General features: G+C 42.5%; 1 protein-coding gene across 10 annotated transcripts in view; it reads right to left on the bottom strand.

The window, feature by feature from the left end:
- The window catches only part of LOC145343840 (serine/threonine-protein kinase BRSK2), an 894,349-nt gene that overhangs the window by 96,669 nt on the left and 779,916 nt on the right, over positions 1–17,764 (bottom strand). For 6 of the 10 annotated variants that reach the window (XM_080190257.1, XM_080190254.1, XM_080190256.1 and 3 more), the window contains 6 exons: positions 17,230–17,327; positions 16,258–16,408; positions 15,506–15,571; positions 14,020–14,080; positions 12,985–13,594; positions 3,893–3,941 (listed from right to left, as the gene is read on the bottom strand). In XM_080190257.1, coding sequence (XP_080046383.1) covers positions 3,893–3,941; positions 12,985–13,594; positions 14,020–14,080; positions 15,506–15,571; positions 16,258–16,408; positions 17,230–17,327 — 1,035 coding nt within the window. The remainder of the gene's footprint in view (positions 1–3,892; positions 3,942–12,984; positions 13,595–14,019; positions 14,081–15,505; positions 15,572–16,257; positions 16,409–17,229; positions 17,328–17,764) is intronic. The other 4 variants (XM_080190255.1, XM_080190264.1, XM_080190262.1 and 1 more) reach the window with 3 other exon arrangements.

The raw sequence follows: 17,764 nt of genomic DNA, 5'->3' as shown, positions 1-17,764 counted from the left end.
TTACAGGTTTTCAGAATCCACATTATTTTGCTTTGTAATTCATTTTTTTGTTTTTAAAGGTAACACCCTGGGTCACTGTTAGGGCTGCTTGTCTTTATGATATTATTAAGACTTGGATCCACAGGGTACATTTTCAAAGTTTGTGGATGACACTAAGCTTGGAAATGAAGATCATTATGAACAAGATAGCAATAGGTTTCATGGGAAAATAAATGGATTGGAAAATGTTGTTGGATAATGCTCCTGAGAAGCACCCTGGGATGTTCACAATATTACAATACAGGCTCTATGTAAATGCAAGTTGTTGTATTTGGTGAAATGGGAAGACATAAAGCTGTTTTAAAATTTAATCGAGAGATGTGATCAGTGATTCACTTTGGTAGGAAGAATGAGAAAAGACAGGTGGAATCTGCAGTAACAGAGTCCTAAGGATATAGCTACAGAAGAAGGTGGCAAGACAAGTTGAGAAAGCTGTTAAAGGGCATTCAGAATCCTTGGCTATATAAATACTGGCATAGAGCACAAATGGAAAGCGGTTACACAAAACTTTAATGAAACCGGCATTAGGCCTAGGCTGGAGTATTATGCTCAGTTTTGGGCATTGCAATTTAGGAAACATGTCAATGGCTTACAGAGCATGAAGAGGAGGCTTATCAGGCACCTGGGCTGAAAGATTTCAGTTATGTGGAGAAACTAGAGAAAACTGGGGTTCTCTGTAAAACAGGGAAGGCTAAAGAAGATTTGATAGGGGTGTTCAAAAACTTAAAGAGTTTTGGTGCAGCAAAAAAAGGCAGAATTTTTTCCAGTAGCTGATAGCTCACTAACCAGAGGCATAGATTTAAGGTAATTAGTAAAAGATCCAGGGGCAACATGAGGGAAAGAAAATGCAATGAATTCTGACGCACTGCCTGAAGGACTGGGGAAAGCAGGTTAAGTAATAACTTTCAAAGGGGAATTGGAATGTATTTGATGTAAAAGGATTTGTAGGGCTATGTGGACAGAGCAGGGGAGTGAGACTAATTGGGCAGTTCCTTCAAAGAGTTAGCAAAGGCATAATGGACAGAGTACCTCTTCCTGTGCTTTATCAGGCACATGGTTCAATGATGATCCAGGTGTAAAAGGTGGCCTTACAGGCTCTGCTTTTAGTCAATCTGGCAGATTTAAAACTGCAACACAGCGCAGATCATCACAGAAGCACTATTTTGATTGCAAACTGATAAATATTTAGCACAGACGAAAGCACCATTAGGCACGGCAATTAGAGATTACTTGTGAAGCACATGAAATATGGATTTCTGAACTAAACAGGGTGCAATGATTCTGTCCAAACGATCTCAATACATGCTGCTGTCAGCAGCTTCGAGCTGGTGGAAGGTTTGCAGGAAATGACACTTTTTGCAAACACCTTTGAAATATGCATTAATGAGTTATGCAGCAACAGCTTTACACAAAAATGAAAGAAAATAAATATTTGTTTTATTTGGAAATGTTGCTTTCTTAATAGTGCTTTGCAAAATTAGCATTTATTTTAGACGCGGGATCAAGATTTGGGTGAGGTGGGATATGTTTATAGAAGTAATCCAGTAAAATATTCCATTTCTTTAGTTTCAATATTGAATAACCTGACAAAACTCATTGTCTAGATAGATACCTGTACGATGAATGGCTGAGAGAGGAAGTCTTTTCTCTGCAGCCTCTGGAGAGATTAAAGGGAAAGTGGGTTGGGGTCAGGGTGGGATGGAGTGCGCTGGGCTGGGTAGTGGTAAAAGGGGAGAAATTTGCATTTCCTTGTCAAAGCATATTTAATTATAAATAGTCACTGGGATACGCTGGCCTCCTTGTGGCATTTCTCTCAGTGACAGGAGATGGTATAACCTGGGATATCCCATTGATTCCACCCCATGCCACTGGGTAACACACAGCAGGCATGAAGAGCCAGAAGACCAAACATAAGTATTATGCAGACTTCAGCCTAATATCTGCAAGCCAGACTGCCTTCCAATAATGCAGTATTTAATGCAGTATTTGCTTGGCTAATGAAACAGACTGAAATGGTCTAAGGCAGGGCACATCAGTAGAAATAATAATCTAACCTCATACTTTGTAACATGACTTATTTTTTCAGCTGGCAAATTCCAAACTCTTTTTTCCCCTGAAAACTACTCGCCTAACAACTGTGGCTCTTTGGCATTGAAGCAGTAACATCAGCTGCAGGACAGATTCTGTAGAAACCCAGGAATTGCTGGAAAAAAGACCTAGGTCCAGCAATCATCCTGGAAGTCACATGGAAAAAAGGAAAGATTTGCAAATGTGTTTACAGTCTGTGAAATACTTTCAAAGTGTAGGATGGAATTTTCCAATTTTTTTCAAAGTATACTGTCTGGCAGGAAAAGCAGTCCACCTGTTGCCTTGCCAGATTTTCCTGCCATGTTTTTAGACACTTTGAAAATAAAAAGTGAGGGGGTGGGTCCCTTGACATCATACTGGTGAGGCTGGCTCATTCAGAGCCCATCCTAACAGATCAGGCTGCCATTTCTGGAGGGTGTAACAACATTTAAAATAAAGAAAAGGAACTCCCAATGAACATGGGACAACACCCTCCCCACCCCCACCCCCCAACCCCTATGAACACAAAAGCTCGCCCCCATAACACAGAAACCACCATCCCAGAAAGTTCTCTTCCCCAACAGACGCCGTCAATATTCCACTAGTGTTAAAGCTGTTTTGGATCTATCCTTTGATTCTCTGCCCTGTTATCACTGCTCCAAAGTAGGAAACACACAGTAATTTGCAAGTTTCCACAAACACAATGTACAATCACCAGATACTCTGTGTTTCCGATGTTGGCTAAGAGTCAAATATGGCTAAAACATTGAGGATAACTTCTCCTTCCTCAAAATAGTGCCGGGGATCATTTACCTTCACCTGGTTCAATTTAGGTTGAACATTTCTTCCGAAACATAGTACACCTGAGAGTGCAGCATTCCTCTCAGTATTTTACTGGGGTGTCAAACGAGGTTTTGGTGCTCAAGTCTCTGCTGCCTCACAGCGCCAGGGATCCGGATTCAATTCCGGCCTCGGGTGACTGTCTGTGCAGAGTTTGCATGTTCTCCCTCTGAGTGCGTGAGATTCCTCCAGGTTCCCCAGTTTCCTCCCACAAAGTTCAAGATGTGGGGGTTAGGTTGAACGGCCACGCTAAATTGCCCTTAGTGTCAGGGAGACTAGTAGGGTAAATACGTGGGGTTATGGGGATAGCGCCTGGGTGGCATTGTTGTTGGTGTAGGCTTGATGGGACAAATGGCTTCCTTTGGCACTGTTGGGATTCTATGATCTAAGTGGGACTTGAATCCATAACCTTCTGACTCTGAGTTGAGAGCACTACCCACTGAGCCACAGCTGACATATGGTACAATGACAATGGACTTGTCAACTTATTCTGGAAAAACAGTCAAACTTCAGGAGCCTGTCGACTTTTAAAGAATATTTTACAATCAAAAAATCAAAGCATTGTCTGTGAATAGCCAGCTGTGTGTCAATCATTAGACATCGCATGCATTAGTAAATGCTGGGAGATGAAGTCAGCTGGTTGGAATATCTTCAGCTAACTGTGATTGCTCTGGGAGCCTGCAAGAATTCAAAGCTCAGCTTTCTCACAAAAGTCACTGACAGACAAGATTTTACAGGCATTTAAAATACAAAAAAAATGCTAATGGGGAGAAGGGAGGCTGCAAATGGGTCCTGGATCTTGAAGTCACATTGATGAGCAGTCTATTCAATAATGGATTTTATCTCACTTAAAAGTGGACAAATGGGTTGGAAGTAGTTGGGATGTACAAGCACTGAACTACCCTGGCAATATATCTGCACCAGTGAGCAACAGGCAGTTACTTACTCTGGGGAAGACTCTGGAGTTAGGCTCGACATCTCCTCTGGCGTAGGAACTGCATGGAGAGAACAATAAAACAAGTTATTTAAATTAAACATGACATTTTGGAAACTTTTTATATCTTTACATGAAAGCTTTAAGCAAATTATTAAATCTGGCAAACAATTTAATCATTTAAAAGATTTGATGCTTGCAAGCAATGTGTTTTATTCTTGATATATCAAAAATCAGATAGCAATGCAAAGAGAATGACCATAGACTTTTCAAAATATATGTATTCTTCTTGATTTTTGTGACGGCCTAGGAAAGGATAGGATTTTGTGCGGCACAATGGCACACTGGTTAGCACTGCTGCCTCACAGCACCAGCGACTCGTGTTCAATTCCTGGCTTGTGTCATTGTCTGTGTGGAGTTTGCGCCTTCTCCCAGTGTCTGCATGGGTTTCCTCCAGGTACTCTGGTTTCCTCCCACAGTCCAAAGATGTGCTGGTTAGGTGGACTGGCCATGCTAAATTGACCCTTAGTATCAGGGGGACCAGCTAGGGTAAATGCATGGAGTAGTGGGGGTGGCCCCGGGTGGGATTGTGGTTGGTGCAGACATGATAGGCCAAATGGCTTCCTTCTGCACTATAGGATTCTACGATTGATTCTATGATCAAGTCTTATCAATCGAAACAAAATAGATTTGGGTAATTTTTTTTTCATTTTGGATCCATGTGGATATTAGGCAATGGACCCCACTGTTTGATGCAGTGGAAGTTAATTGATGAAATTCTCCCATCTGAGGATGAAGTGGAGTAGTGGGGGCAGGAATGTGGAGTATTTCCCACTGCAGTGCCTGGAAGTCAAACACACCATATTTTCTGTGCCAACCTAATTAATTATGCAACCGGGGGTTTTGCGTCTATTCCATGGTGGTTCAGGCCTGATGGTGTGTAGTCTGCCATCCTATCTGGGTGCCATATTGAAAAGGGCATTCAAAATCACTGACCCGCTATTGAAACAAGAAGGTAGGCCTTCTGCAAATGCAGATGGATCTCTGTGAGCACTCTGAGACTGAAAGGTGGATCTTCCAGGAACATTCTGATTTCTGAAGCTGGAAAGTGAATCCCCTCCAGGACGTTGAATCTGGAAGGTCCACCTGCAGAAGCTCCTGCCACTCATTGCTGTGGTGTTGCAGCACCCAAGGTTGCAGTCAGCCTCCATCCTGAACCCTGGAGGCGACTCCAAGCATTGTTCATGTGAATCTGGATATCTGCATGCCATTTTATTCCAAATGTGTCTCACACCAGCGTGTTTTTCCACTGGCACTGTGAACAATCAAGCGTGGCTGGCTGGACTTTCATCTGTATCCCATCAGCGGGATGCAAATAATTTTCACCCAGCCTCCAGCTGTTTCATCTTCTACCACGGCAGGCACCAGCGGAAGATCTCGCTGTAAATTCATGCCTGCGTAAAACCAATTCTTGGGCCACCAGCCATCGAACCTGCCAGTGGGGGCTTGGGAGAATCCCGCTCAATATCTGAAAATGTTCATCCAACAAAACCAAGCAAATGCTGACTCTGATTCGGAGTGTCAGCGTTTGGCATGAAATGGGATGTGAGCAGCAGCAATCCAGAATGCCATTATGATCAACCAAGAAAGGGCATTTCTACCAAAGGTGGAAGGTGAGGGAGTGGGGTACAAGTCTAATAAATTTTCCAAACCCTCTTTAAAAATGGGCATTCCATTGTCACAAAATGAGACATTGGGCCTGATTCTACCATTTTCATTCTAAGTGCTGAGTCTGGGCGTAATTCAGATCCAATTTAGGAATCTTCTTCAGGTGCCTCCATATGCACCTAGCCTGAAAAAAAAAACACAGGCCCCATTTGTGCTGTGGGCGGGGCTTAGCGCGCCCAAAATGATCGGAGCTCTGAACTGCACATGCGCAGTTAGGAAAAAATTTAAGAACGCGCACCCATGTCAGATTGCTCCCGGGCCACAGAAAGCGGAGAAAGCAGCCCAGGAGCGAAACGCAGGAGCGATTGCCTCCCCTCAGACATCACTGTCCCCCTTATCCATCCCCCCTACTACCCAGATCGATTGCAATCCCCTCTTCCTTCCCCCCACCGACTGCCCGCAGAATGGCTGCAGAACCCCCTGCCCTCCCCTCCTCCCCCACCAGAGATCTATCTGCCCCCCACCCCCGCACCAGTGAGCGATCGGGACCCCCCCCACCCCACCAGAGATACATCTTACTCAACTTCCTCCTCCCCCCCAAGCAGGGCAGTATGGCCTCACTCCCTCCCCCTACAGAGAACAATCTGGCCTCACTCCCCCTCCCCTCCCCCCAGAGAACAATCTGGCCTCACTCCCCCTCCCCATCTCCCTCCCCTCCCCCCAGAGAATGGTCTGGCGTCACACACCCCCCACTCCCCCGAGAATGGTCTGGCCACACTCCCCCAACTCCTCCTGCACACCCTAGAGAGCGGTCTGGCCTCACTCCCCTCCCATCCCCCGCCACAGGAACATCTAACTTGCCTCCTCCCCACCAGGCAACGATCGACCCTCCCCCCATCACCAAACAACAATCGGCCCCCCACCAGACAATGATCAGCCCTACCCCCAACACCAAACAACGAACACCCCCTCCCCCACCAGACAACGATCGGCCCTGCCCACCCCCTCACCACCAGACAATGATCAGGCCTCCCCCCAACCCCTCCTACCCCTCCCCACCCAGACTCTGGCCTCACTCCCCTCCTCTCCCCTCAACCACAGAATGATCTGACCTGCCTCCCTCCTCCCCCCCACCACTGATCTGAGTCAGAGAGCCACTGGAAGCACTGAACTCGCTCTTCAGCCGCCGGAGCATCCGACTCAGAATATTATTCAGCAGGTTCATTTCAGGGCGATTCCGGATTGGTGAACGCGCCGGTAAAGGGGGGATTGCTGATAAAGTTGGGCAGACAATTCATTAATTCAATTGAAATACATGAAAATACATTTAAATTTCTGTTATGCTGTTTTGGGCAGCGATTCCCAGGTTTTGGTAAAGTGGCCGTCTGCCGGACGCAGGTGCAAATTGCACTAATAGTCTCACACCCGACTTTAGCGTGTTTTCGCACCTGTTATGTCCATTGTTTGGCTTATTGTTATTGTTTGGCAGCATGGTGGCACAGTGGTTAGCACTGCAGCTTCACAGTGCCAGGGACCTGAGTTTGAATCCAGCTTGGGTCACTGTCTGTGTGGAATTTGCATGTTCTCCCCATGTCTACGTGGGTTTCCTCCAGGTATTCCGGTTTCCTCCCACATTTTGAAAGATATGCTGTTAGGTGCATTGCCCAAACAGGTGCCGGACTGTGGCAACTGAGGGAATTTCACAATAACTTCATTGCAGTGTTAATGTAAGTCTTACTTTATTCAGGAATCTTCAAATGTCAGTTTAGTGAGACTCCCACCTCCTCCCGGAATCAGTTTTTCATCGCTTCTCAAAAAGAAATTGGAGAACCTCAATATCTAGGGGAATTCCAAGTGGCAGTGTAAAGTTAAGCTCTAGTTAAAGTCATTTGGCCCATCTGAGAGTCTATTTTTCTTGTACAAAGTGATGCTCAATTAACTCATTCCTACAAAATCTCAGAGCTGATCTCTTTAGTTCTCAATTTATAGATATATATTTATCAAAAGTTAATCTGAAGGTTACTGCATGTGGTCTTTTTACGTTAATAATAGGGCAACACGATGGCACAGTGGTTAGCATTGCTGCCTCACAGCCCACGGGTTCGAATCTGACCTTGGGTAATTGTCTGTATGGAGTTTGCACTTCTGCCTGTGTCTACTTGGGTTTCCTCCGGGTGCTCCGGTTTCTTCCCTCAGTCCAAAAATGTGCAGGTTAGGTGGATTGGCCATCGTAAATGTGCGGGGTTGTGGAGATAGGGCAGGAGGTGGGCCTGGATAAGATGCTCTTTTAGACAGTTGGTGTGGCCTCAGTGGTCTCTTTCTGTACTTTTGAGATTCTCTAATAAACTGAAATAAATGAACCTTAAAATGCTGATTTTCCTACCAGATCTTGCACTGGCGCAACCTTACGACAGCGTAAGACTTTGCTTGGCCCATCACTGCACAGTTAATTCTGACTGATTTATTAATGTCAGGGTCATTTCAATATTCCTGTCTGGATTTTTGTCAGGGCACTCATTGCCACGGAACTGAGGAGGCTGAATATGCATACCCTCACCAAAGAAGTTTTCTTTCAGCTATACTGTAGCAACATTGAATGATGTGTCCAATTGCATTTCTCACATGCAGTGTCGCAATGGCGTCTAAGGTATAGGCTGGCAGATTCCTGTCATTTGCATATAATTCCATATTGGACTCCTGGCATCACTTTGGGCAGAAATGGCATAGATTTTTTCACCTTTGCCCATTGGAGTTATCCAAGGGACCCGAAAGATGGCTATCGAGGCATATGGGCCAAACATTGTTTTAAAAAAAGGGCCGCATGGACAAGTTGGGCTGAAGGGCCTGTTTCCATGCTGTAAACTTCTATGACTCTATGAGATAATTCAAGAAAATGGACCCTTGTATGTTTAGAAGGAAACAATTTAGTTACTTCTCCTAACACTCTTTGGATCTATGCTGATCAAAAAATGTATCTACCGCTGGAAGCTGGGAAATAATGCAATGGCAGAAAAGGTTTCATGCATTCTTCTTCTTTTCCACCTATGGAATGTAAAGTACTATAACATTGGGCCAGCCCATTAGACACTTTAAAAGCTACTACGTAGAATGTACAGAAGAGAAATAGGCTATTCGGCCCAAAGGTTCCTGCATGCACATTCAAGAGACTTTTATTAATAAGCAAATTAAACTTTTTGAGATTTCATTTTGGCAGCAAACTAAGCAATTAAATTGTGGGAATGAAAAAGGTTCGGTCATTTAATTCTCCCATGGTGACACTATGAGTGTAAGCATGAACACAAGTAAGTAATCATGGCCAAAATATTTCAATCAGTGCCCTTTTGCAGCCCCATTGCTAGTCAATGAAAGCATGTTACGGTATGTTTACAATAGAGATCTTTTTCCTGGAAGCGTCACCTGCAGAGTTTTAACAGTTGAGTTTATATTTCTGTAACGTTCTACTGTAAGTGATGGACTTTTTAGCTTTTGAGAATATTGTGACATTTCTGCACCACAATAATAAAACAGTTTTTCCTGCAACCATTGCTGATACCAATATATGTTACTTGAGAAGCAATTAGAGTAAAATCATAGTTGTATCACAATTAGAGGTTATACGTAAAAATGAGTCATCCCATTTGCAATTCATCTGAGCAATACAAAAATACTGCATTGCGGGAGTCAAGGGAGTGTGAGTGTAGCTATGTTCTTATGTAGGCATGAAAGCATCTGATGTAGATTGAACTTGTGGTTGCATTTACACAGCAACAGCCATTAAAGGATCACAATGGAAAGTTTTCTCTGGTGGGTCTCAAAGAAGAAAAGCAAACTTAGTAAAACACTAATTTTGTAATAGGGCCCCTGAGGAAAGGCCATTATACATTGATAAAATTAATGAAAAACAATAAATCAAACTTCTACAAGTGTAAGTTGGAACACGGTCAAATACCACACACAGAGACTGAAACAAAACCAGGGATCAGAATTTATGGCCCTCCATGTGGTGAATCTGGTGTGGGCAAAGGGCCATTTAATCAGGCAGGAGGGTGATGGCTGGGGAGCCCACCATCTTCCCACCTCCTTCATGATTAAGTCCATGGCAAGGACATCCAAGCTGGAAGCCTTCCAACCTTGCCACCAATTGAGACCCTTAAGTGGTCAATTGACAGCTGCTTATGAATCTCATCCTTCTGCCACTGTTACTAACCAAGGGTAGGCTCTCCATGTGAGGAGCACCACAAGCAAACCTATGTAGGTTCCCAGGAGAGGTTCCTTTAAAGGCCCTCAGTGTCTGGTCGAAGGACTAGGCATCAGGAAGTAGGGGCCCACTGAGAATCATCCCTTCCACTCTTGCTGCAGACCCCCCTTCCATCCTCCCCCATTGTCATTCATCTGTGGTGTGGAATCAATGGACAATCATAAACTGTGAGCTGCCCGCCTCTCTTTGGTCTTAGCTCACGGTGGGTGGGATTTCCCCTCCCCCTGGGTTCCCTGATCCTGGGGAAGACCCACCACTGTTGCGTTAAATGACTCAGTAGTCTTTGAATTAGTGAATTTTTATCTACTTATGGGGGTGAGCATCAGCTTGCGGAACACTGAACTTAGTTTTTGTCCCTAAAAGAGGCCACATGAGGTTCCTGCTGGCTCTCCAGCTGACAGGCAAGAGAACTGCCCATTCAATCCAGCTCAAGGTTTCCACCCCTTGAGAAACTAAAACAGATTGTTGCAACATCACTTAAATTAAATTGTTGGAAAATATGTTTCCCCAATGTTGTATTTTTAAAAATTCTCTCATGTTAATATTTATCTCAATAGTTTGGAACAAAGTGCAATGAGTTTAAATGTCTTAAATAAAATGACTCTCTTTTCATTGACCTGGAGTCTGATTTGAACTCTGACTTTTGGTGAAGGGGTGCTGGAAATAGGCGGATGGAGAAGTGAGAACATTCATCTGCTGCTTCAACAATCAGGCGGAGGCTATGTTAATGCCCAAGCTTGCAGTAAGCCCACTTCACACTGGGAATGGAATGGGCAGCAAGTTGATGGGAAGAATACCAGCCTTTGGAGAACTAACCTTTTCTCCAAAGGTGGGGTTAAGATGAGCATTCATTCTCCTTCTGGCCCAAAGAAAACCTCTTTAGGCCTCTGCAACTTTATGACAAATCCCAACCTTTGAGCATGGTGGGAAAGATGTAATGATTTTGTTTAGGTGGGTAGGGTTAAAATTGTGAACTTAGGAGTGGATTTTCTTCTCCCAGTGAAGGTGAGCATCAGGTTGTGGAATGCCGGACTTAGATTGTTGACCGTACCATACCATTGTTCATTGGCCTTTCGGTGGGTCAGAAAGCTGTTGAGTACAAAACACAGACACATCTCTTCCAAGGTCAGGATCCCCATTGTGAGGACCATCTAAAAATTGTATTTCCTCCTACACACTATTTTCATGTACTGTCTGAGTTTTGTAAAACCCCCCCCCCAAAAAATGCATCTCCTTGGAGTGATAATGACCACTGGCACAAGCTTGCTGAGGACTTGGGAACATTCAGAAGGGAATGTGTAAGATGTTTTGATAGATTAAAATGATTTAGATACTGTATTGGAAAGTAGATATGTTTTTTAACGCAGTGATTCATCTTTCTCCTGCAAAGGTAAACTGACACTTACATTGACCAGCATCGTGTAATTGTTGTTACGCATTACAGTACTTTTCCGTTTGTCAAATAATGAAAATAAATATATATATCCTGTCATGTTCTACTATTATGCTTTGTGCTATGATTTAAATTAACTGACAGTTCTGGCTGTTTAAAACAAAATCTTGTTAAAGTAGAAGCAAATCTCTGCACCTTCTCCCCTCCATTGATTGACAAGCAGTCTGCTTTGAAATGGAAATGGGACACCATACTGTTCTGTCATTTTTAGGCAATGTAGCTGAAAGCGTTTGTTATGAAAGCTATAGCCATTATGAATGTTTGGCTGAGTTTCAAAAGTTCTTATTGGCTTCAGCTCAGCAGAAGGTTTATTGTTCCAAGAATTATTAAATATTTTAAGAAGCCATAATATAATATGCCTTTGCTGTGATCTCTTTTTACTTAAAAACCTAATAGCCCTTAAAGGATTATAATTTTTTTTTGCACTGGTGTTGTTTATTTCCTTTACAGTACAATGATAATGTGTTTTAATTCAGCATTTTTTCAGATTGTTCGATGTTTAATATTTTTCCAATGATTTTAAAATAATTCCCATTACTGTTGCATTGTCCTGAGGACAATGCGTAGTGCATATGTAAATAACTATACAAGATGCATGGGGAGTATGACAGTGGCCTAGAGTAGCATGGGAAGGTGGGTGAAAGGTTGAGGGGAATGAGGTTTAACAGCCCTTTCAGTAATGTGGGGAACTATTGCTGTACTAGAGGAACTGCATACACCCTTGATGCAATTCATTGTGACTTACAAAATATTTTGTGATTCCTTGTGTGAAAAGAGAAAAATCCCAGGCAAAGCCACACACGAATGGTTAGATGTACGTTTTCAAAAGTATGAAAGTGTGCAGATCAGGTTTTCCCAGGCCCATAAAAAAATCTGGGCCCATGAGTTTCCTCTGGGTGCTCCAGTTTCCTCCCACAGTCTAAAGATGGGTGGGTTAGGTTGATTGGCCAATGATAAATTGACCCTAGTGTCAGGGGATTAACAAAGGAAGTATGTGGGGTTATGGGAATAGGGCCTGGGTGGCATTGTGGTCAGTGCAGACTCGATGGGCTGAATGGCCTTCTTCTGTACTGTAGGGATTCTATGATTCTCTGGTATCAAGCATTATTTAAAGCCTTTTGATTTAAGTTACATTTAAAGCTGCATTGCAAAAGCCAAGTGTTAAACTGAGTTGACTGTGACATGAAACTATCCACAGCTGATTATTTAATCAATATTCACCACTGATTTCAGGCTGATGACATTTCAAACTGCACATGGTGAGAGGCAAACATGTTTTTTTTTTACATGGGTCTATTCTGCCAGTACAATGTGCCACCATGGCTGCAAAACTCCATTTGAGCTATGACACCAAAGGTTTGCCCACATGCATTTTTAAAATTAAGAACCCTATGCAGTGGTTACCCGCAGTGAGTGTGAGAGTGACATATAAATTTGAATCCTGACAATCGAATGATGAAATTTAAGTTTGTCACCTTGATGATTTAGAAAACTAGCATGGGGGCTAACAATTGAACATACTTCGTTCAATAACGAGCTTTAACTTTACAGCATCCATAAATCTTGAAAGTACTGAAACTTGATAGGAACCGAATACTCATCCCCAACACTGATTCAAAACCCAAGCTTTCTCACAGCAGGCCACCTCAAAGCAATCCCAGTTATTTCTGTCACGCTAGAGAATATTATGAGAACATGTCATTAAACTAATATAAAAGAGCTTACCCTGTAATTTCCTGCGATGAAACCGAGGTGATCCAAGGAAACTGTTTTTGATCGAATTCAGCCGCGTCCTCCAAGGCATCCCTCCAATGCTGGGGCTGGATGGCGGTGTTGGAGTCGGAGTACTCGCCGGACTTTCCTTGGGAGTGTGGACTGGTGTACCCTTTGGGGTGGGGAGGGGACTTCCACGTGGGGAAGGGTGAGGGGTCACCTGTATTATGGGGATAGATTTGGTGCTCGGATCAGTACCAGGGATCAATCTAACAAGCGAAAGAGGGGAAATCTGGACCGACGGAACAAGCAATTGGGTTGGTGAGGTAACTGCAAGTTGCTGACTCTGAACATTTTGAACAGTCGTTTTCTGTGGGGAGGGCGCTTCTGATGTTACAACAGGCAGAGGGTTAGATTTAGCGCTCTGCAAAGGTTTATCTGCGAGCTTACTTTTAGCAGGAAGAGTCTGTGTCTTTGGATTGGATTGAAACGCTATCTTTGGTTGAAGCACAACACCAGGCTTTGTTGCATTTCTATTACAATGAGAAACTATGGAAGCATGTGTTTTGGGAAAGAGGGTAAGCTCAGAGCTCTGGGGAGGAACAAAAAACTTTCTGATAGGCTACGCGACAGACAACGTCATGCAAGGAGAGTCAAAGGAGAATAAACAGACAAGAAAGCATGGAAGGCAGACACAAATCAGGAAGATGGGAGTGCAGAAAACAAAAATATGTGCTGTTAGGCGGTAAGCAACATATCAAAAAAAAGTGAGCATAAAATACTATCAAATACATAGGCATTCAAAAAATCATAAGATTTATGCCAGCAAATTAATAGGAAGAGAAGCAGCACATTGTAATTAATGTGTTTGATGAGCTAAAAGGTAAACACATAGCCAAAGTGGCAACAATTGTAACTCATAGTTAAGGGGTTCAACCGATCCTTGCAGTTGTTATTTGTAGAGGCAAAAGTCAAGACGCAAAAAGCATTACTTAATGAAATGCAACTGGAAGTATAATGAGGGGTGGTTTGGTCAGTGTTACTTACCCTTGGACTGCTTAGAGGACTAGTGGAGAGGCCAGAAGATGCTCCACTTATTGACCTGGATCTGCACAGAAGAAAGTACGCCAGGATCAACTCAGTATTTTAAAGGTTTACTTTATAAAGAGGCAATGTTCAGAATTTATTACCCTCTCACATAAGATGCACTTGATCCTATGTCACCTTTAGGCTCCCATTCATCACAATATTGTACAGCTTTTGAGAGATAGAACAAGGCATTTAAAAATTAGACTTCCCTCCAACATGCTCCCCTTGTGTCTGAAGCAGCTGTTTATTATAGGGATACAGGTCCCTAGGCCCTCCAGGGCCTAGCCTAATTGCACTAGGCAACCAATGTTTTGTGTGTAGGTATGCAAGGGAAAGGGTGATGGGTGTCTCAACACTCAATCTCATCGGGTCTTTCCTTGATGTCCATAGATAGAGATCTTTCCAGCAGATTCACTGGACAATAATCAGGAGAAGTCCCCAGCTGATCTTCCCCCTCCCTAGTCAATGGTATTAAGCCTATTTATAGAACCTGTACCAATGCCACAGCTCAGGCCACCTAACTGAGCACACAGATTGGGAATCAAATATTGGACCTTTGTGTTCCGTATTGCTGATGCTTACCAAGCAATGCACTTACCAACTGAACCATCTGGAGAGCTTGTCACATTAGCTCAAATTACTTTCGCTACACATTATTCTTGTACCATCATGTGTTCCACACGCTACAAATATTTAAGATGTGACACATTGCAAAATGTAAGAGAACTATAAAGTTCGAGCACACTTAGCAAAAAAGATTAAAATATATCAAGTCTTACTTCTCAATTGTACATACTAAAGCTGTCAGGCACCAATTCTATTTCAGTACACTGCAAAACAGCACCTCTTAGTATAGACAACCATTGCGTAAAAGCTCCACTCTATTGTAAAATTAACAGACAGATTTGCTCAATGTTGTTTCTGAATAATTTAATCAGTGTAAAATGAAGATTAATTAGAACAAGCACCATCCCATGAGATGGAAGAAAGAACATTAGGAAACTTTTACATGCAGATATACCAAGCTTTTAACGCCTGTCATGTTATCCAAGGGAACACCTTTAAATAAATCACCAGAATGCCATGCATAGGCTTTAGGGGAGGAAAACAGCATAGATCAGAGCATTAAAACAATTGGCAATTACTTTCCAACTAGGTGCACTAGAAATATTCAGGCTTTCAACAAATAAAAATAAACTGAGTTGGGGAAGAGAAAAGGTGGGGAAGGTGAAAGCTACCCAAGCCAGAGTTTAATCAAGACTGTGGACATGGTGTGCAACAGAAGAAACTCTTTGCCATTCAGATATGGGACGGAAACCTCTAAGGAGTGGGGGGAGGGGAAGAAGAGAAGATATCTTAGCTATTCCAACAACCATGTGCACTTAAGGGCATCTAATTCAGCTACCCACAGTGAGGGAGAAATCATGTGAAACACTTTTACTACCTTTCTTCTTTGTTGATTCTGGGATTGGCATCTGTGATATCCAAGCTTTTACTGAACATACTTTTACTACAGTAGGGACAGTAAAACAAAACAAAAAAAAACATAATTACATTGGTAAAGAATTTAAACAGGGGCTATTTTAAAACTTGATAAATATATATAGTTCAAAAAAGAAAGCTTTTTTAAAAAATCTGAGAGCTACAGAAACAAATATTTTGAGCATATCAGTAAACGTCCTCAATCCATTCAGATTAATGAGACATGTTTCCATTGTTGGCAGCTGCGCCCCACTATTTCTCTATTTCTAAAATAAGGTTAATACTCAGTTAAGATTTAAGATTGCAGGCAAATTAAAGTATGTATATTTGGCAAATAAAAAGATGAGGATTTGAAAGTACAGTGTGAACATCCAACTCTACTATGATTCAAAATTGTACTTTCTCCCTTAACACCCCTGATTCTTTGCCATGTAATGCTCATACTCAGGCATGCTGAAGCCCAGAACTCCCTGCGCTGCAAAAATCAGCGTTTGGGTTTGTTACCCGCTCACATACAGTGTCTCGATGTACAAGACCGTAGATGCAAGGGCAGCACTCTGTAATTCATCACAGAAGCTCTTCATTCTTGGTGGAGTCAACAGAAATAATCACCACGTCATCAATGATGGAAACAAAAAGAAAGCCTAAATTCATTCCCTCTATTAGTTTGTGAAAAAGCATTTCATGGTGTGACACCACAATGCAACGCTGTACCTCTGGCCGTGCTGTGCCATTTCAATTGCCCGTCGAGCTGGAACTGGGGAGCCGCCATCAGTAACACTCAGTACCTCCATCGATTTCCTTTCGGGTCGCCGTTTGCCATGTCGGTTTAACATTGGTGAGTCTACTCTTTTTCTAGGTGGATCTTTCAAGATCCAAATCAATTAAAAATTGCATATTAAAATTTGTAGTTAGAATGATTCTATGCATGTTAGACTTCCTTCCTAAAACATTCAAAACATCAAAGTTGTTCAAAGTGACCAGTATTTTGAGCAGCAATTAGCACTGATGTGTTTTTTTTCCATCATTAGTCCAGATGTTGCCGTAACTATGAAGATGATGAGCGCTCTCTATTAATGCAGCTTACATGTGACAACAAGTTTGTACATGTGCGTTTATAACAAAAACCCAACGAAGCTTCAACAGAAAGACATTTAACATAGAACCAATCTGATTTCTGGAAAATGTTGATGTTTCCAGGAGGAATACACCAATGGACTGATTATAGTTTCTGTGTGGAGAATTTAGAAATAAGCTGGTTTGGGATATATTTTTAATATCCCCACCCCTTTTTTTGGAAAGCACCGACTCTGGGCATGAGAAGCCCTTTGAGCCTGTTGAAGAAAGGAACACTTCACACATGAACCTATGCAGTGAGTGGTGGCAAGCTATTTGACTGGAAGGGCATCACACCCTAAAGCCAATCACACGTGCACACACACACACACACAAGATTGAACCTGGGAGCTTCAATGATCTGTATGGATTTACACACAACTCTTCATTCAGCCAATGATGTAGGAGCATGTCAAGCGCTATACTTTGGCAGTGAATTGTTTGGATACTTTGACACTCAAAGGCTAGGATCACTGCATGGTCTTGTAGAAAGGGGAAATATCAATGGTTTGAATACAGCTCTTCTTCTGGTTATATTTGTAAAACTCACAGAATATCCTTTGTGCTCACCTATATCACTTTGAGGGGGCAAGTCTTCATCTTCATGGCTTGGATACCGCTCTTTCCGATCAAGAAGAAGAAAATAGATCATTTTTTCTTGATTTTCTCTGCAGATCAAGAAAAATTCAAATCAATAGATGTCAGTCATTTGATATCATAGCATTTCTGCACACATGTTTAACCTGATTACCATCTGCATGCAATTCTATCAATATTATAATACAATATTTCAGCATGCAGCTCTAGGTTGTGTATTCCTAACATATCTGTATTAATAATGATGCTGCTTTAAGACATTATAAATTGCTACAGATGCTAAATTACATCCACTGAGCGTAAGTTCCAATTTTAACGCAACCTGCCCATGGGAAAGGAATAGCTGTTCAGTTAAAATTATGAAAATCAACAAATTGTCCAATTCCCATCAAAAGCCTCCTAACCTGCATTTTAACTGCAGAGCTGCTTGTAGAAGGCTTCAGCAAACCAGTGCATGAGAAGGTTAAGATTCACCCGATAGGCTGTACACAGCCTATTGCAGCAGGAC

This window comes from Carcharhinus amblyrhynchos, chromosome 6, assembly GCF_965287045.1.
Source record: "Carcharhinus amblyrhynchos chromosome 6, sCarAmb.v2.hapA, whole genome shotgun sequence".
Taxonomy (NCBI): domain Eukaryota; kingdom Metazoa; phylum Chordata; class Chondrichthyes; order Carcharhiniformes; family Carcharhinidae; genus Carcharhinus; species Carcharhinus amblyrhynchos.
The sequence above is the reverse complement of the archived record's forward strand: the minus strand, read 5'-3'. Positions and strand labels throughout refer to the sequence as shown.